Source organism: Trichoplusia ni, chromosome 2, assembly GCF_003590095.1.
Source record: "Trichoplusia ni isolate ovarian cell line Hi5 chromosome 2, tn1, whole genome shotgun sequence".
NCBI classification, from domain to species: domain Eukaryota; kingdom Metazoa; phylum Arthropoda; class Insecta; order Lepidoptera; family Noctuidae; genus Trichoplusia; species Trichoplusia ni.
Genome location: NC_039479.1, coordinates 7,533,206 through 7,554,148, shown reverse-complemented (window position 1 = coordinate 7,554,148; position 20,943 = coordinate 7,533,206). Strand labels below are relative to the sequence as shown.

Genomic DNA, 20,943 nt, shown 5'->3' with positions numbered 1-20,943 from the left:
TTACTGTAACTATAACCTTATCTATTACATTAATAAGCAGGTACCACATTTAAATCTCTTAGTGCATGTCCAAATGAATAAGGAGCTCTCGAATTCGTAGTTCTATCAATGAATCAAGTCGACACTAATAAAACTGTAACAGAATCCGCATCAACCGTACAATGGGGAATATATCATATAAAATCTTGGCCCCAACATTTGAAAGGGATCCACAAAAACTAGAATTATTTTAGTTGTAAATATAATTTGCAAAAATCATAGCAAATCCTGTAATCGAATACAAAAGGACCTACTTATGAATGCAGTCTTAGTACTGTTTGTATATCCATCAAAGAACGTTAAAAGACATCGAATGCTTATCTGGAATGCAATTTTATAAAATTGAATCCTTATACAATAATTTTATCGTTAAAATGAAATGAACGTTCGGTACCCTCCGTACATAACATAATACGTTGAGCATTATCCTACAATTATTTATAAACATGCTACTTGTATGTAATACGCAGTAATATAATAATTGATAATAACAAACTTATGACCACTTGATTCTACATCGAATTTGGCAACGTGGATGAACACTCGTCCCGAAGAACATGACTACGGCAGCATGCCTTCACCATAATCAGCATTTGTTTCAATTTGAACATTCCTGGAGTATTTATTACAACTTGCACGAAATCAATACCAAAATTCTAATAAAGACTTCAGAAATACGATAGCCAATCAAATAACTTAGATATCTATTAATTTGTTCTGTTATATTTTCTGATAAAGGTATATATTGATCGTTTATAATATTTAAATGGTATTTTCGCTACTACTTCATCACATTCTACAACTATCGAACACTCGCACATTACATTAAATTAGATTAAAATTTATATACAAGTTACATCTATTATGTCTTAACTAATGAACCCTACGTATGGTTATTTTGATACCGGTGTAGTATCTCTGTATGGCCTCTGACTTTCATTGTTAAAACAATATATTGGGTATTTGGTTCTGATTATGTTTAAACAAACCGTTACACACTGATTTCGTTTCATGCTTACTTAATACGGCAAGTACTGTCCTACCGCTAGTCGCTAATAATATAGTTTACCACAGAACAGCGAGTACATAGTAGAAATTGAAACGAATGCGTCCTGACTACTTCGATACACTTAGCAGAATAAACTCCCTCCACATCCTATGCAATACTTACCCACGAGAATCCGTCGAACTGTATCCATTATTAGCTTACCCTAGGTACTTATATAGTGTTGTTTATTATAGCAAAGAAACGAATGAAACACTACAATTCCAATATCAGTCGAATAAATTTTGACTAAGACGGAATCAACTCACCCATAATTATTATTTAAAGATTTTAAAAATGGAACAACGCACAACCCCAAGAACAATCATAAATAATGTTACCACAATAGAATTTGTTTAACCTAAAGTCAACGAATTGAGCTAAACAATATAATTGTATCATTTAATTGAATTAGTCGAATAAAATTCATAAAACACATTAGGAGCGTGTTCGACAATAAATATAGATATTTGTCTTTTATTGCGCATGAAATTACTACCTAATTATATGGAAACTGGAAGATTATTTAATTATTCGATTTATGCTTATGATATTATTACTAGTCCATAGTCATGGTGTTCTTTCGCCTCGAGCATAAAACGAACTTACAAACTGTTTAAAAATGGTAAAAAATTGTTTGGTGACAAATGCTAAACGTTTTGCCCAGTGTTGTTGTTTTCTTGTGTGGCAATAATCCCTCTTTGGCAAACACATATCCTTGATTTATTTTAAATGGTTTTACTGTTTGCTAGGTATGTGAAACAATATTGATGTATCGAATCTACACAAAAATTGGCCCTGGTAGTAGCCGGCCGTGAAAAATTGACGAGTGTGTAAAATTGGAATCGTTGTTTGAATACACAATACACATAAAAATGTTATTTCAACGACACATTCGAGGCCTGTTCAGAAAATAAAGAAGAGTATTTTTTTTGTATTACATAATAGATTAATTATGTATGTCCCATTGCCGGGAAAAGTATAATGTACGCATGAAAAGAGCATTGATTTAGGACCACTACCTTTTAAGTATTATTATTTTAGTTCCAAAGGAAATCTGACGCTGTACGCCAATGTAACGTTTCAACAATTGCAATATTATTATTTAAAGATATGACGGTATCCTCCTCAGAAAGACAGCTTTAACGTGACCACGGGATTATCAGCATATATTATTATGACATTTCTTTAAAAAGTCTGAACAGCCCTCAAAAGACACTCATCAAAATTTCTTCTTTCATTTGTCACCAAACTGGATTATTGCTATGCTGTGGGTGCTTAGCTCGGGTGCTGCGCGGCGACCTTGCGGAGACGATAGCCCCCGGTACCGCGCACCGTATACAGGACCACTATAGCCACGGCCACGATGGACATCCCGATGGCGTTGATCACGATAGCCTCGTTGTTCAGCGTCGCATACACCTCGCTCCTGTCCGCATGCCCCGGGTTAGTTAGTAAAATATCATCAAAAACAATACGCTCTTTTGCCGACTTGAAAGTTTGAAATGGGAATTTTTCGAGTGATTCTTAAGGCTTATTTAAACTACGCATCAAATATTGTACGGGTTTGATATTAAAAGTTGTCTATTATCGCCGGAAATGTACTTGTATCGCAAATCGCACGATATTTTTCAGTACGTCTAAATTAACCTTAAGTCAGTTTTTTTTTTAAATTGTTATTCTTTTGATAATTAAAGAAATTAATGGTTGACCTTTCAGATTTCAAACTTTAAGTTGGCATTATGGGTTTATCAAAATTAGAAAAAAATTTGGGATACGTTATCAGAAATGATTTGATCTTAAATATCAGCTTAATTATTAACCCTTGAATAATATTAAATTACCCTCATTAGTACAGAAGCAGGATCTTTTTATTATTGCTAAAATGAGTTTAGAACCACTAGTTATGATCAATTTAAACTAGTACTGAATGTGGATAAAGAGTCATTTGAAAGGTCAGAAACTTGGAGTGCATTACCGACTAATGTAACCATAAAAAGTGATATGAAAATAAGACTGCAAGCATTTCACAAAGCGAACCCAAACCATTGCATGACTTAAGCACAAGAAGCAAGCTGACACACAAAACAACAAACATACTTACCATCACAATACTTATACTACTATTCGTGCGATACAAAAAACAAATGAAAATTCAATGAGTAGCTTACATTTATTTATAAGGCAACAAAATACAGTGTATCTTAACTTACGGAGTCATAATTCTTCCTTATAAATGTAATACTAAATTTACTAAAATTTCCTAACGCCTAAGATATTTTGATCTGATACAGATCAAAGCTGAAACAATAAAGCCTCGTTTCTGTTTTCTGAAAAATCTCTTGTAAAAAGTGTTTTTGCGTACCATTGTAAGTAATATCATCATTTAGTACGATTTTCAAGTAAGTCTGATAAGGTATGTAAAGTAAAAAAAATATAGATCTCACTTAACTATATAGCATCCAATTGTACTTATTTACATATTTATAAAAAATACTATAAAAATGCAAGTATGTAAAACAACAAAATCTATTTTGTATCTAAATTATTTGTGTACATTTAATTCTGAATAAGCTAATTAGATGTCAGAACCATTGACTAAAATATTCTAGTTAACTAACTAAAGTTCTTTTTTACGATTTAATATAATTGTGTATTGGCATCAATCATTGTCTCTAACATCTAACCGAAATAAATAAGTCTAAATCTAGAGGTCTACTGAGGCCCTTATGTGTTGGCCCCGTGACTCCGGTGTGCGGAACTTGTCTCTCGACAAAATGTACATGACGACTGCCAATATGGCGATGCAGGCGACCCCGATCGCGTTGATGATAATCCCCTCGTCGACCATGCCGCTGTATCTCTCCGCGCTGTGGATACGGACGCAAGCAACTCAACATACACAATAACAAAACAAAGGCGGACAAACTAAACAGTAAACAGACAAGAACAAAAGACTACAGGACTACAGTTCCAGAGCTAGAACATGCTACAGTATGAGCTAACGTGCAACAAACAAAACACAAGTTGACAGTGCGAATGAAAACCTTAGTGTCTGCACACAGTGACTACGTTTGAACGGTACTTTCCACATGCTAAATGTTTGACCGTGAAATCCCTATCCACAAAGCATACTTTAAGTACGTACCCGAGGCTGAAGATAGCCTTCTCAGTAAGTCCAGTGAGGCAAGCGGCGACTCCGAGTACGAAGGTCAGGATTCCGAAGGCGGCGTGCACTGGCACCAAGGAGGCGCGGAAGCCAGCAGTGCCCTTATTGCAGATCAACAACAGCAGGAAGCTGAAGAAACCGACAGCGTACTGGAAAATTGAAGAAATTGTGTTAGAACATAAAAAAAGACAGAATTAAAAAAGTACAATAAAATCTTTCTACCACCACAAATTTTGAATGGCTTGAGGCGGTATGGTTGGCGCTCTTTGAGGGAGGCCTACGTTCAGCAGTGGACGGCGATAGGCTGAGATGATGATGATGATGATGAGGTATTCTTATCAAACATAGTCTACGTCTAAGAACAATCGCACAGAATTCACCTTTCATAGAAAAAACGAAACTAAATTGAAAAATAATTAATTCGTTCGAGAGCAATGATGCCATAGACCGACAGACACAACAAATTTATGGAACTACTCCTTTAGGGTTGAAAAATCATGAGATGTTTATATTTTATCTAGGTTTTGAAAAAACATTCTACGTTAAACGTAATGCTGATAAGCTTTAATATTTAAATACTTTAATTCTACCCCTATTCGACCTTTACCAAAAGGTGAGCTTAATATAGGTGTCGGTAAGCTTCCGACGCATGACGTCACAAATTAATTTCGACCACCATTAGATTACGCGATTAGCTTATCGCATCCCGTATAGCACTAACGAGCCGTCTGCTTATCTCGCTTTGTACTTCGAGTTTATCTTCATGCTCGTTTTGCCTAACTAAACGGTTATTACCTCCAAATGCACCAACATTCTGAACTTTGAAGATACATATTCTAGTACATCAAATATGATTCGTGGTCAAACATGAGGGTGAATTACGAGTGGAATATAGCAACCAATTAACCTAATTATTTTGATGCGAGAATTTAATTAATTTAACTACAAAATGCATGGAAAATAAACATTGAAACAAAGCTAATTAATTGGTTAAAATTTATGAACTGTTGTACAAATGTATTTGTTAATTTACAATGTAAGCTGCAAGTATTAAAAGATTATCGTTTGGGGAATCCAAATCAACTTTAAATTCAGTTTTAAAAGGTACGAGTATACATATATATACTAGACATAGATATCTTTCTTTACCCTATTTTTTAATTGGCCACAATTTTTGTATATCCTATTCTATGCTAATCTAACTTATTATTCAACTTGTGGGGCAGAGTATGCAGTCCAGAGATCCAACACACTTTGAAAGTATTTTTTATAGTTGCTATTATTGCAGTTATGGTTAACAGACACAATTTCATCCAGTGTTGTGTGCTGTCACGAGCCACAATCACAATACTACTTTTAGATGAGGTAATGGACAGCCAAATACGAGCCTACTGATAACGATCCCCATACATGAAGGACCAAAACAACAGAATCAGACAATTTAAATAAAACAAATGAATAAAATCTCTGCATACCTGTATTCCAAACAGTCCCATAGCAACAAAGCCGATCCAGCTATGCAGAGAGTAGAAGTTGTTGATCCCTTTCTTGTTGTGGTAGTCGAGGACAGCCAGGAACCCGATAACGATGCATGGGAACGCCAGGGCGTGGAAGATGGCGTGAAGCAGCTTCACGTAGATGCGTCGGAAGCAGCGGCAGATACGGTACAGAAGTACCGCTGTGGAATACATACAGGTTAAAACTTATTCCCTGCAAACTACTGATGCTTGATTTTAGGCATAGCCCAGTTGTACGTCACCACGCCAAACCCACTGTTGACAAACGTTTGTGTGATCCACGAAAGCTTGTCCTGAGTTGCGGTTTCTTTGTATATGTGACTTGAATGTTTTTGGAACCCCCGCGACACAAGGATTAAATTCCTTAGAGCGGGAGGCGTATTTTTTTAATAGAATCCTTTCTGAAATATTTTTATGGACATTCTGTTCCCATCATTCTGCTGGTTAGGTGGCAGCGAAGTTTGAACATGGTCATGCCGGATATTTCACTTGTGCTTGTGATATCCGGCGCAGATCGTATAACAGATAATTAATGATTGGTATTATTTGTTAATTACGTAAAGTGTTCAGGAAATATCATTGCGTTTAATGTTATCTGAACCCACTATAACAATAAGATACCGTCATGATAGTATTCGTTTATCGCCGCTCAGGGGACAGTAGAAAGTTATTTGCCTATTTGCATATTCATCTAGAAATATCTTTAAACACAAATAACCTAAAAATGGATTTGTAATCATCTACCACACTTACGAATTTGTTAGTATAATAACAGGAAATGACTTAAATCTTTAGTCATTACTAGTGAAAACCTCTAGGTATACTTCATTTACTCATTGTACTACATTCTTATAAATCAATGTTTCTTTCAAACTTTCTGGCAAACGAATATCTTAGTAATATAAGTAAAAGTTACTTACAGAATCCGCTAAAGGTGATGAACCCAGCCACCATGAGCGTGGGGTGCAGGTTGAACTGCTTGTCGGGCAGGTCATCGGCCCAGGCATACCCCTCGCGGTAGTAGAACACCCAGAAGACAGTCAGGGCCGACACTCCAATCAGGAGGATAGTGGCGAGGGTTATCACCAGAGCATACTCGCACCACTCGCACGCCCCCCTCTCGTGCTCGTCAGACTCGTACGAGCGACTACGCTGGCTGCAAACAAAAGGAACTACGTCAATACCCCAAAAACACTCAAAACACCAAAATAAATCATTCTAGACTATTGCCCCAATTATCCACTTCAGTATCCACCTACATCCAATTACAAGTTGTACCAACATAATTGAAAATTGTGTTTCAGAAAACCAATTATATTTCGCTCGATCAAGCCAATGGAGCGAAAAACATAATTAATGACTTCATTTTCAACGTAGAGCACTCAAATTAAACACAGCTGCTTTTGCAAACAGTTCTCATTTCGTTTTATTGTTTGTTGATACGTAACTGAAACATATTTATCCTTCTAGTCGTATTCTAATTGGAACTACTACTTTTAAGTACCTCGGTAACAAAAACCGCATAGATAAACATTCTGAACATGTATGTCGTATTGATCAAAGTTACTCTTATCAAACATGATGAAAGCACGTCATTGAATGCTAAGCTAAAGCAGGTTACTGTACGGGAAACCGCAGCTCCATTGATACTGCCACCTACTTCGAGTTGCGAACTTTATAGTGTCCGACCACACAAGTGTCGGGTGGCGTGAGACCGGACCGACGACGGCCGGATGCCCGACGCATGTCACGGAACGATGGATTATGAAGCTTTTTCAACATCACATTACCTTACATCCTTTAAAAGACTTACGAGGGAGAAGAACCAACAAGAAAGCGTGATTTATTTCTTTGCATCCGTCGTCGTAAGTTGCAGAAAACAAGCAATAACTGTCCGTGCCAAACGTGTTTGCAATGTATAATGCTACATTTTTCATGTCCTCCTGTATATACAGATATTTGAAATGCGAACACGCTTTGATATTTACTCCTTTTCGTAAATGTATTTTTCAAATGTTTTAAACGTAGCCTTGCTTATCGATGGTTAGACCTCGAAGTTACATAAATAGGTGTTAATATCATTTATAAATATCCAGTATTACAGTTCGTCAGGCTTTTACAGGGACATCTTTCTGACCTACTTTCCAATGACCTTAAGCTATATTAATTAAAAGATAAGACGGTGCTAGAATATAGATAACATAAGGAAAGTCGCTAATGCCAGGCTATTACTAAATTATTTAAAAGCTTGATTATTTCTTGCAACGTGCATCATAATTTTATTATTTGTATCGTTCACAATTCGATTGTGCAAATACTGTTCCTTTTCTACAATGACAATAGAAATAGCAGCTGTAAAAAGGTTGCAATAAAATATAGAACGGAATATAAATGGTAGAAAGCCATGTGAGCTGGCGTAAAGGATTAGGACTTTATTTAGCGCGTAAACTGCCCTACATGTATGTGGTAACCAAACTTTTGAAAAGTCAACTTTACCACATCGGAATAAAGACTAACAATACCAAAATTTTCCTCTGTTTTGTGGCTGACTGTATATATAACCACTCCACAATATAAACTTGATTAAAAAGCTTTTATGGCGTGGAAGAAGAAAATTCTTGAACAAACCCCGTCCCGGAAATTCTTTCGTGAAAAAATGATGGCTAAATTCCTTTGTAGAAAAATGGGCACAGTCGGAACATGTATGTTGAAGCTTAATGTCAGTTAATATTTAAAAATAAAGTTTGCTAAGTTTGCAATAGCAATAGTAAAGTCAAAGGTCTATGATCAATAGAAAATGAACGTTATCTTGCGGTATCCTTCTGTGGTTCAGTCAGTTTGACAGAGACATACACAGGCTCAAGTGTTTAGTGATGGTCACAACTTATGACCACAATATGAATCCGTACTATTTAGTTCGACAATCCCAAGTATTATAGATCGGCAAATACTTTTCCATCAGTCCGACGATGTTCGTCTCTTTTAACCCAAGAATCTGGAGGTTTCACAAGCATTCAATGATGCATAATATACATATTATATGTAGGATGGTGTGTGCCGGTATAACTCGTTGCTAGGAGAAAGTCATGTCAATGCAGAAGCGACGACCGTCCCACGATACCGTATGTACAGCTACTACAACTAGCTATTGGTACCTATAACCAAGTAATATTCGTGGTAGGGCAGTGTCCAAACACACATTGGCCTCATGCCCAACTCCTTACTCAAAGCTGTGTCTACAACACGACTAATGTGGTGTCTTGACTTGGCAGACGTATCGCATATTCCCGTAACCCAATAAGGCAGCGAATCTAACGCTGCAAATCTGCCTACACTTGCTGACAGGTAATGAAGTACTGTATGAAATAGGAGAAAGACGGAACGTCTTTGTGTTCGTATGTGCAAACTCAATATGGCCGCAAATACAATATGAGCTTTCTCTCGAAACGGCTCCGTTCCGAATAGAAACGTTTTAGTAAAAGCTAACGCAGTTACATAATTCAATGTAAAAGGCAATGAAATCCACATTTTAAGCAATTCATGTTGACTTTACTGTAAATTCAACGAATGTCAATATTAGATGTGTAAATACTGATTACGCTGAACAGAGTAAACCTCATTAATAAATTGTAAATAAATCCGCAGTAAAGGTTTTATAACAAAACACGCAGATGCAGATATTAAGAAATCAAACATGTCTATAAAATGCCATTGAACTTGGAATACGTTAAAAAACAGGTTTATTAAAGTTCGTGTATTAAAACAACTGTTAATTCAAATTTCATCTCGCTTTACGTCTTGCTGTTCGAATACAAGTAGAATGCCTACGCAAAAATTATCGTAGAAAATTTGCTTCGGACGAAAACTTATTGAACGAAGTCGTGATAGGTCAGGCGAGAAAGTGCTGGAAATGCAGGTGGCCAAGCTGCCTCACTGGCGCTTGTAAACCGAACTACATAACATGAACAGCCACACATATACGCGAGTACCTACATATGAAAGACGTGACTAAAATGTCTAAGATGTTTCGTCGTATCGGTCCACATTCACGGCGGTAAACGAGGTTCGTCGTTTAGAGTATCGATAAGCTTCGTTGCGACAACAATGAAAATGTATTGTGAATAACGCACTATCTTGGAACATTTCGGATTTTTAAGTGCCGTCGACATTTTAGCGAGGGGTGAGATTCAGCGAGATATTGCCAAGTATGACCCTTTATTAGAATTGCAAGCAAAAAGTCCAATTAAGGAGGAAATGAGCAATCGTTTGGTCACGTCGGTGCAGCCCGTGCCGAGCAATCTTTCGAGATAACTCGATTAACCTCGATCACGATCTGTGACCGCGTAACTTGTTACTTCGACAGCATTAAATGAGCTTAAAAACTGTATAATGATACCCAAGTTTGAACTTCTTATGATACTCAACAAATATAGGAATTTATGGAGGCTATTACACTGCTAATAGTGGTCATGTAGATTTTACTGACCACTATGAATTAGTTTAAAACTGCTAAATGTTTTACGTGCCTGTAAAGGTTGGTATGGAAAAAGTCTGACTCTTGGAAATGGACAGCTATGAGCCATTACTTTCTCTCCATACAACAGACGTTCACACATTAATACAACAATTAAAATTTTTAGATGAGATCGGATAACTGTGTTTTGTCGATAAAGGAAGGTTTCTCATTTAAAAGGCGGCGGCTAAACTAGTTATTTGATCTAACAGAGCCACTTGAGCGGATAACTTGTGCAGTGCGCCCGAGTGGAGAAATGTAGTAGTGCAGGGTCTAGAGTGACGCGGGAAGGCGGGGCGAGGGGCGGGTCATCGACCCCGCCGCCCGTGGTACTCCTGGCCTACATGGGAAGCGAAGAGCTCGAACACGATCGCTCTTAACATAACTGGTATTAAGATTGACATCAGACCCTCCACTAAATATTAACGAGCATCAGAAGCACCTCGTTCGATTTACTCGGAATCGAGTTCTTATGACTAGGAGCATTAGTAAGTTTGTTTTCATAATCCTTCTTGTAACAAACGTTCCCGAGATTGCGTAACTGTTAAGAAGAACCGTTAAATTAACCACATTCATTCGGAAAGTTCTCGGAACTTCGCCCAGTCTCTAGTGTCCTTATCCAGTAATTAATTTGCCAGACGAATGAAGTCTCTACTCCATGCACAGGTTCACAGGAAAATAAGCTTTATCAGCGTGCTCGTAGTGACTGTATTTGATTGTTAGCTATATAAGATAAATTTACATTAACAAGCGAAAGGAGAATTGAACAAAATTGCAGAATCTCACGTTTAATAATGAACCTAGATAGTAAGTTTCAAGTAGAATTTCAGTAAAACTAAAGTGCAGAGCTCAGAGGGATCAATTAAATTTAGCGTCTTCTTATAAGGCGAATGTTCTAATTTGCATAAGGATGCCGTAAAGTGTTAAACACTTATTGGCAAGCATTGACGGGATATGCAAGTCCGGAAATCAAACCTAAGTGCACTGACCCCATAAAAATGTTAAAACGGCATAAGCATAAGGCATAATAAGAGTTGAGCAAAGATTTTCCTCTTTATATTCGCAGCCTCTTGATAAAGAACATTCATTTCTAAGGACCGGCGAAAACAACATCAAAAGGCCGAAAGTCTCAATCTCCATCGTCGGTCATCGCATCTTAACTCTTTCCACTAAAGCCTGAATCAATGAACCGATTGATTTTTTAGATTAAAAATCAATCGATTATAATATTTCCTATTCATTATTACACAATTACTATTACAGTCGTGATATAACTAGCCCCTTATCTTAAATAACACGGTGACGTTTGCGACCTTTAGTTTTCTAACGGTCACTCATTTTCACAATTATTTTGTGTCAAGTATTTAATGGTGTGTGGAAACTTGCAATCTGCCGTCTTTTGTTAATGCGGTGGCTTATGTAGCAAAAATGTTTTTTTAACGTAAACAATCAGATTAATAAAACGCTACAGGAATGACTAGATGTTATAGAAATTCAGTACATTTCCACTTCTAAACTTCACAACTGATTTTGTACTGGTAGAGGACTGGAAATAACCATGTCAAGTGCGGACCTTACGATTCCTAAAAAAATGGGCAAAAAAAAATTCGCTGTCAATGGGTAACTTCAGTTTTCATTTTTATAACAGAAATACACCATTCGTGATATTTTCAACCGTCTAGCTATTACGGCATATAAGAAACAGCCAGATGACAGGTAACGGTAACTCTTGGTAATAATTTAGTTCCTACCCTTTGGTTATGGCCCCAAAAGCGATTGTAATTTTTTTCTTTCATAATTAAGCTCTAAGCGGGCAAAGCTGCTTGTGATAGCTAGTATTATACCTCCAAACAGTTCCGTTAACCGGACAGTTCTTTTTAAAAATACTCTCGGACAAAGACCGCACGTAACATTACGACACATCTTAAGCATTGGGTTTCTGACACTTGCTTCTTTTCTTTAATTACATATTTCTTTGTTTCTTCTTAAGTAACTGTTTTAGTTGTCAGTATTTTGCGTAAGATCTTCGGGTGTGTCGTTTCGATTATGTAAATATACTCAGATAAATTGATAATGTTATTGGGTTAGTTACATATTTAATTACATATTTACATTTTAACTAAAGCTTTTTGAAAAGATAATGGAGGTTTGTACTTGTAGCTCGTTTCATAATTCTTACGCTTGTGTAAAATGTGTTGAATCTTGATTCAGTTATTAAACTAGTTTTTATTGATAGTACGATCACCTTAAAATGAGCATAGATGTTATCACGCTACTAATAGTGATGCAGTTTATGAGAAACTTATATTAAAACTAGTTCTATTTATTTTTAATTGAAGGGGAGAATATAGGTACATTGAATATGAAATGACTTGCACTTAGGAATATAAGCCTACTGCGCTTAAGACAATATCTTGAATTGAATTTCTAGCTTTTTCAAGTTTTGATTCATTCAGTCTGTCTAAAGACAAAATATAATTTATTTCGAGAAACCAAAATAAACTTCATCGCGTCTAACATCCGTATATGACCATTATGTATACATTCACATTTAAGGTAAAATAATATTCATTGATGGGAAAATATATTTCAAAATCTTTATCCTCCCACTACATTTCCATTTATATTTATTCCTGCATTTGTTGATTCTGCTCTACAAACCTCCTTAACGCGGCAAAATATTCTGCCGGCAAAAAATAAAATGGGTTTGCAATCTGCCTTTAGAGATAGATGAAAGCTGTCTGACGCAGAACTATCTTGATTCCTCGATATCTAAGCTAGAAAGTGCTAACCATATGGAGTTTACTTACTTCAAGATATCAAGTATATACCGTGTGAGAACAGAATCAATCATTTCGCATGACATAATTTTACTTAATGTTTTTAAATATGTTGAGAAAGTCTCATCATTCCAATTTTGTTTTAACAAACGTCTTGGTTTTCATGGAATACGAAAACATAATCTCAATGTTCTTTATTAAAAAAAACAATCCAAATGATTGATTGAAAAACTTTTATGAGAATTTAAGTTTTCACGATATTCGTGAGACTCGTAGACGTACGAATACAGTGTAAACAAAAAGAGAGAACGCTAATTACTTGTACAAACAATACTAAAACTCAACTTATTTAATAACTTTTGTTTGTCGGAGTGTCCGTCTGCAGGGCTTTTGTCTCTATGCAGAAATACGGAACGCTCGGCACAAAAGCGTCGGTTCTGTGGTTCGTTCCATTTAATGAGGAAGTGCTCTAGAAAAACTACGCCACAATTATTGTTACGAAACGCTACCGTTCCGCTGTATGTAATTTGTAGCGCTTACATAGTCGCATAAGCAATCCCATACGAGATTTATGGTGCGATCGCAGTCATTATGACGTTTTATTAAAAAAAACACAATTATATGGTTCTACGTTTTCTTTAAGTGCTTTTAAAAATGGCATTGAGAAGTTAAGTGATTTTAATGACACGAACCCTGAAAACGAAATGCATTCTATCATAAAACAAGGTTGGAACAAAAACAGTTTTCAGAAAATGTCCTATTGCCACCAGGCCCAAACTGTCAAGAAAAATAAACAAATGAAAACGTTACACAATCCAAGCCTGATAAAGATATTCAAACACGACATGTAAGCATCTGTCGGAGCATTGCTTTCTTCCCGTTCCCTCCCCATGAATAAGGGAACAGACACGTGCAAACACAAGCCTAAGCAGGTCGCATATTTACGCTGCGTCGTGCAACATACGGGTTTAATCACACGTTTGCATTTAACTTCGAAATAGTCTCTCCTGAAATAATAAATACATGTTCGTTTTTCTTTTTAACGCAAATAATGGCTTAAAAAATGTATTACAATGGAAGGTATGCCTCAAGGTAATGTTTTAGGTCCAAACAAAAAAACTTATCTGTAGTCATTGAAATAGTCTAGTAGAATAGTCAAAATAAAAGCAAGTGTTATATATTGTTTGTTTTTAGTTATTAATGCCTAATAGATAGAAGGCGTTGAAAGCAACCCACATTGCGCCGGCCTCTAATAATTGTGAGCAGGACAGGATGTTATTACTTTTTATCTCCGGTTTGTTTCTATTTACCAACTGTATCATGACCGCTTGCCTAGAAAGTTAGTTTAGTGTCTAGTTCTAAGCTAAGTATGACTTAAAATGCGAGTAGGTATGTTCAGTCACATTTTTGGATAGTTCTGATTTGATGACATCAATTGCATTCAAATTTTCTTTGTTCAAGTGCTTTTCACCTATCCCTCAATAAAATTACAAGGTGTTATCCAACATTTTAATGACAAATAACATCTACTAACATACATATTTATATTCACAATACATTGCAACATAAATTGTACTTTCTTTCTATCCTTACTAATGTCGTCTCTCGTAAAGTTTCTCGTTTCTCGACGTTGCATGTTTCCAGCCATTTGTTGCTATTATATGCAATAGTCTGACCTACTTCTCACCCAGACACATCACGTTCATCTGGTACATTTTCTAATAACTATAATTGCGAGAGTAATGGCCCCGAAATATGTAGAGTTATTAACATAACAGTTACTTGTAATAGGCATATTGTCGTCACGCCCTTTTGAACAGATTAAGTATTGATTGGAAAGATTTAGTGTGACGTTTTGATTGGTAATAGAAAAAGTATGATTCGTTTGAAGATGATGCTGCGAAATCATGAACCATGTAGTGAGAATTAGCTGCTATATCGTAAAACTCTTTCAGTTACTTGAATTAATTTTCGTAACGTGGATAAAAAATAAGTGTTGTTTAAATGTATACGGAACGATAGCGTGACTCTTTACTGGGCTTATTTTGAGTCTTCTTTAGGTAAGAACTGTTTGTATCCACTTACTCTTAGAGTCAGTCAAAGGTAACTATTCACTCCAATCTGTCACATTGTTTAAAGTGTCATTATTGACAGACCACCCATTTGCCTTCAGCCGTTCGATTGCGTCACACCAAGATGCACACACAACGTATCTTAATTACAAAATTAAATCGTATTAAGACGTAATGGTCGTAAGACGTCAGCGACTGTTTCAAGCCAGCCACGCGATGTACCGCGATAAACAATATTAATTGATTGCGATGCGACTTGCAAGCGATGGAGTGTTAAATTGAGTCTGCTACATTGATATCCCACGCTCCACCGATCTTCCAGCTAATAGGCAAATGTTAGAAGTTTTACTCGTTGTTAACGTTATTACTATTTCTATAGGAAAACAATCTTTAGAACTAGACTAAGACGAGTATTCATATTATTAGTGTAGGTATATACTCTCCATGTTTAAGGTAAAAAAAGGGTTACCTACCTTATATGTATGTAGGTACATAAGTATGGTCATCAATGCTTTCTTACGCTTCTTACCTCTACTTTTTACAGCAAATCAAACCTACTTAAATGAAAAAATAATTCCAAAAAAAAATCTCATCCTAAACAACCGGAGGAAAAAATTCGTTTTCAATATTTCTTAAATATAGGTACCTGACGGACCTACTAGAATTTTAGATAGGAACATACCCAATTGAAGTCGCAGCTTCTGTCATGTGATACGAATCATGGAATTCTTACATTTCTTTTCTACTTTTGCACTTAATTCTATCTCTCCATCATCCCATGTTTGATAGAGAATGGCGTGAAGTCCGCACTGTACATATTCGTGTAAAAGAATTACAACTAAATAAATATCTTATTAGTAGCTCAAAATGCTTCCGAAACTCCAGTAATAATATTGCACCTGCAACACGGCATTGTGACGTTACTTTATAAGCTCAGTTCGCAGACAAAGTTTAAGCCCTGGAACTTACAAGTTGCTTTAAGTTCGCCTGCAGTAACGAGACACGTCCAACAAATATACTAACAAGACTTAAAACAGTTTGCTGTTTCTCTATTTATATGAAATACAGGGCTCATGTTGTTAATTATCTATAATTTTGATTAAATTTTGAACTTAAGAGTTGCTTTTCCCCAACTGCTTAGACTGACAGGCATTAACAGTATATGATACAGTTACGGATTGAATAATATTGTATGGACGAGAAAAATGGAAAACGCTGTACCAACTAAAGAGGATGATGATGAAGGTGATGCCGATGGACATAATAAAGAGAAGTTGGTGAAAAACAGAGTAAATGAGAAGTAGACAGTGATGTCGAATAAAATCTCGGTTGACAATAAAAGTCAGTCTCATCAAAATTTCAAGTCTTATCAACACATACAATGTACGAAAACGATAAACAGACTATATAAATATAGAAACTTCATAAAAAGCTGTTAAATAACGTACCTTTGCGGTGTTGGCCGAATGAATCGGTCGTGCGTCATCGTGGTGCAATCGCGGCCGAATACTGGCGATACTAGTAATCATATTCCCAAATCTAGATTATCTACGATTGACTGTATGCATCCGTACGTGTTGCTAATAAACTTGCAATTAGTTTTGCAATACTAATTCACAGTCTTTTGACTTCAAGAACTAATACTTATGTTTTTTGATTTGAATTATTTTTAAATTATCAACCATGACTAAGTCAATGCAATTTTTTACGTCAATTTATAAGAGTCGACCCTTAACAATAGCTGTATCTGTACTTTAATCATCTACTAAAGATAAATACAAAGATCTTTTATATAAAATAACATGACCGTCAATCTTATGAAGGAAAGACATCAAGGCTAAGTCCAGTTTGTTGTCCAATTGACCCTTTGAGTGACAATGACGTGAAGTGAAATAGTCACACGCACGACACAGTTATAGCGTGACGTTAGTACCAATAATACAAGTGAAGATATCTTTAACTAAAAGTACCACAAGGAACTCAACTGTATTTGAAATTATTGATGACTCCGCAGGTAAACAAGCTAGTTTGTTAAAAAAATGTGCTTATAGAGCTTCAGAAATTAAATGTCCTGTATGGGAATGACATTTGACATGGCTTTGACCTGACAATTTTATACATTACGCAAACTTGTTAAATTTTCTTAGTTGGAGTTAGCGCTCGGAGAAATTTCATTTGTGTACTTGCCGTGACTTCGAAGTTTCTTAATCAGGTAAGCAAGTATTGCTTCAAAAACGATGTGATATGATTTCTGTTTTGAATTTTGTAGTCTTTCATTATTATAATCTACCCAGAGTGCCTTTTGCGTTGCCGAATCAGCTCCTGGTTTTATACTGACTCAAACTTCTGAATGTTTTCTGCATTGTCAGTTAACGCAGACCATCAGCGCCTATATGCATTAGACTAGAGTGAGCAAATGACATTGAAAATGTGAATGCAATGGATACAACGTGCACCTGCAACTTTTTATAGGTCATAATTATAGCTAATGTGGAAGTATTTACGATTAATGTTTTCCTTTCACGTACACAATATATATGTATTGCAAACGAGCGATTAGAAAAAATAAAATATATTTGGTCTTAGCCTTGATCTACACAAGGTTGTATCAAGTGATCTTATCAATGGTCTAATCAATTTTATCTTAAGTTTTGTTGAAGTCTTAGTAAAAAATGTTTAAAAATTTAGCGAAAATTATTCGCGATGGAGAATTATATTTTTCAGGTTTTTTGAAAACATGTCCCACGTGATAAGTAAATGAAAGATAAATAAACTGATCGTAGAGCCTAGTGGTTGAGGTGAACACGCGAAACCGTGACGCGTGTGATCACGAATGACAAAAGATTAATGTACGATTAATAATACATAGTACAATGTAGGTGTCACAATATAATAAGACGTGGTGGTTTTTGGTCAAGTAGGTGATATCTTCCAGCCATCTTCTCTATTGAAATTAGGGTGTTTTTTAATCTCAATAGCCTCGCGAAACATCCTAGGTAGGAATTTGGATTCTTTAGCGAGCATCTGTGGTTGGTCAAATCTAATATAATGGCTGGAACCTTCAGCATGTTCGGCGACTGCAGACTTCGTTGAGCGGCGGTGTTTCACGTCAGCTATGTGTTCTTTAACGCGGGTCCCTATGCTTCGTTTGGTTTGACCGATGTAAGAGAGGCCGCAGTCACAATCTAGTTTGTATACTCCTGCATCTTGTAGAGGTATGTGACACTTGACGGATGGTAAGGACTGGCTAATCTTCTTGGGCGGCTTGAAGTATGTTTTAATTGAAGCTCGCTTCAGGATGTAACCAATCTTGTCAGTGACTCCTCTGACGTATGGTAGTACAGCAGGCAAACGATCAACAGTGGCTGGCTTCACTCGGTTTCTGTGACGGGGCCGTGGAACTTGGAGCTTGTTGTCTCGCAGTACTTGCTTGACGTGTTGAAGCTCAGCGGCAAGGTGTCTGTCATCACAGACAGTATATATAATAATTAATTAAAATATGAAGGTAGAACGAGCAACATCTCCTGTCAAGACGAACGCCATCTCAGTCTGCCCGTGACCATGATACCTGCAAAGGTTTCGAAACGTCGGGAACTAAAATCTAAAATTAAACCGCGATAAAATCCGTAAAAGTAGTTTCATTTCAATTTCAATAATAAGACGTGGTTATATTCTCCCGTTTCTATGCTAATATTAGAAAACCTAATACTACCTAATCTAATATTAACCTTGTATATAAAAACAGAACCAAAAAACTTTCGGTTTCTTTCGGGAAGAGGCTAACGAATTACAATACAAATAAATGTACAATCTATTAAGTAAAACTAACGAAGAATGCCATAAAACAATTTAACAAACAACCAATCAAAATTTGTCTGATAGACGTATATCAATTTCAATTAATCCATCAATTCAATTTAGAACTTCGGCATTGAACTCTTCAACTGAATAATGGTACGGTATACCACACAACTGTACCTACTACATCCCATATAAAATAAAGAAAAATAAACTTTAATTGTAAAGAAATAAGGATCATTTTCTTGTTTGCATTGTGACGTCAGGACTGAATGAAGTTGTTGTTGCAACGTGGACGCCAGATATTAAGGGTGCAAACATTATTACTGCAATCAAGAGACATTCAACCTCTTTTTATTCTATTTACTTCATTGCGTTGTATCGGGAAATCCCAGATCGATTTGTACTTGGTCATGGAAAATGATGTGTCTGTACATTTTTTTAAAGATAAAAACTAAAATCATTTTATTGATATAAAACATCTGCTGTTAGACAAGTATTTGTTTTCATTTACGACTAAAATACGGACAAAGTTCTAAGGCTTGAAAAGTGATGATTTAGACTATTTATGTACCTAGGTTAAGTTCCTTATATACACGTATGCATGCACAAAACGGTAAACGAATCACGCTATCACACTTTAATCATGTGTCTTTGTAACCTCTTCACATTCAATAGTCTTCACTTTCAGAAACATAAGCTTACCCGACTACATACAGGTAAACCCCCAGGTAGAAGCTAGTATTATTACAAAGTAAAGAATTTCTCTAATCCCTCATTTCGTAAAACTTACCTCAATTTACATAGACAGTAAAAGCACTTTCTTTGTTAAATACAAATTGCTCGACAACTTGTAAAAGTGTTTCACCATAAGACAATATCACGTAATAACATCTATATACAAAACGGTCACAATTTACACATGTTATGTTACAATTTATTGTTATTACTAGGTAAATTATTAGAAAAAACGATAATTTCTATTTTATCATTATTGATGCCTGTAATGAATTCCAACTAGCTCTTTACCTTACATTCACACTAGCTAAATACGTCTGTGAGTATGTTTTTTCCGCTGTTATGACTAAACTGCTTCACCAATTTTGATATTTTGCTATAGAAAAAAGCTCAACTTTCAAAGCAAAATAATATGTTCTTCAATTATTACCTATTTAGCTTTTAATTTTGTATGTTTGGATCTATCTACATCAATACCATTAGACACATTAATATAATATCTACAATGGGTTAAAAGAAAGCACTCGATTATATGGAAATAATAGCTCCAAGTCTCGTGATATCGAAACTATACATAATCTCCATATATATAAGCCTTATTTATTGACGATTGTTGAAATATCACTTAACTAGAGGGACGCTGCAGCAAGATACTTAGTAGCGGAACAACTCGGCAAAAGTTTTATATCTCTCGGCAGAAGTTTTCGTTCGGTGCACATCACTAGACTAACGAATCGGGGAGTTAACAAGACTCACAACACTACACCAACACATATGATAAGTGTGGGAATACTTTTAAATAATTAAATACTATTCTTTTCTTTTTCTTCCACGGTCAAGGTATTTTAGTGAATAAAATTACGCCATTTCTTTTTAACTGCATGTGAATATTAACATAATAGCGCAATTTTAGCCTTGACTTTTAATGTTAAATATTTTACCGTGAAATGAAATCGAGATATTTCTTTTAACACGCGAAATAGCGTTTACATATAACATTTCTAAAGTATTTCTCGTAAAAAATGTTTTCAATATCCTCTGGTACTTTATTGTTTAATAATGGACATGTATTTTTCTAGTGTCCCGAAAACTTGAACTTTGACGTCAATCCTGTGTTTATATTTGCGAAGTCGTTACGTCACAAGCCATGTCCTTAACTTTAACGCAGTTTATCTTTTTCAATTTTTATTGTTCAACTAAGGCAAAAATACATGTCTAATTTTTATTTATTATTTATCTGACGGGCTTAAAATGATCTTTATTTTTTATTCC

At 35.7% G+C, this 20,943-nt stretch overlaps 1 protein-coding gene across 5 annotated transcripts in view; it reads right to left on the bottom strand.

The window, feature by feature from the left end:
- Window positions 1-811: 811 nt before the first annotated feature.
- The window catches only part of LOC113505853 (cytochrome b561), a 72,806-nt gene continuing 52,674 nt past the window's right edge, over window positions 812-20,943 (bottom strand). For 2 of the 5 annotated variants that reach the window (XM_026888729.1, XM_026888720.1), the window contains exons 2-5: window positions 6,691-6,926; window positions 5,729-5,931; window positions 4,233-4,402; window positions 3,238-3,954 (exon numbers count right to left, since the gene is read on the bottom strand). In XM_026888729.1, the coding sequence (XP_026744530.1) occupies window positions 3,792-3,954; window positions 4,233-4,402; window positions 5,729-5,931; window positions 6,691-6,926 (772 nt within the window). In that variant the 3' untranslated portion in view covers window positions 3,238-3,791. Of the gene's footprint in view, window positions 2,514-3,237; window positions 3,955-4,232; window positions 4,403-5,728; window positions 5,932-6,690; window positions 6,927-16,583; window positions 16,685-20,943 lie in introns of those variants that run through there. The other 3 variants (XM_026888711.1, XM_026888703.1, XM_026888697.1) reach the window with 3 other exon arrangements.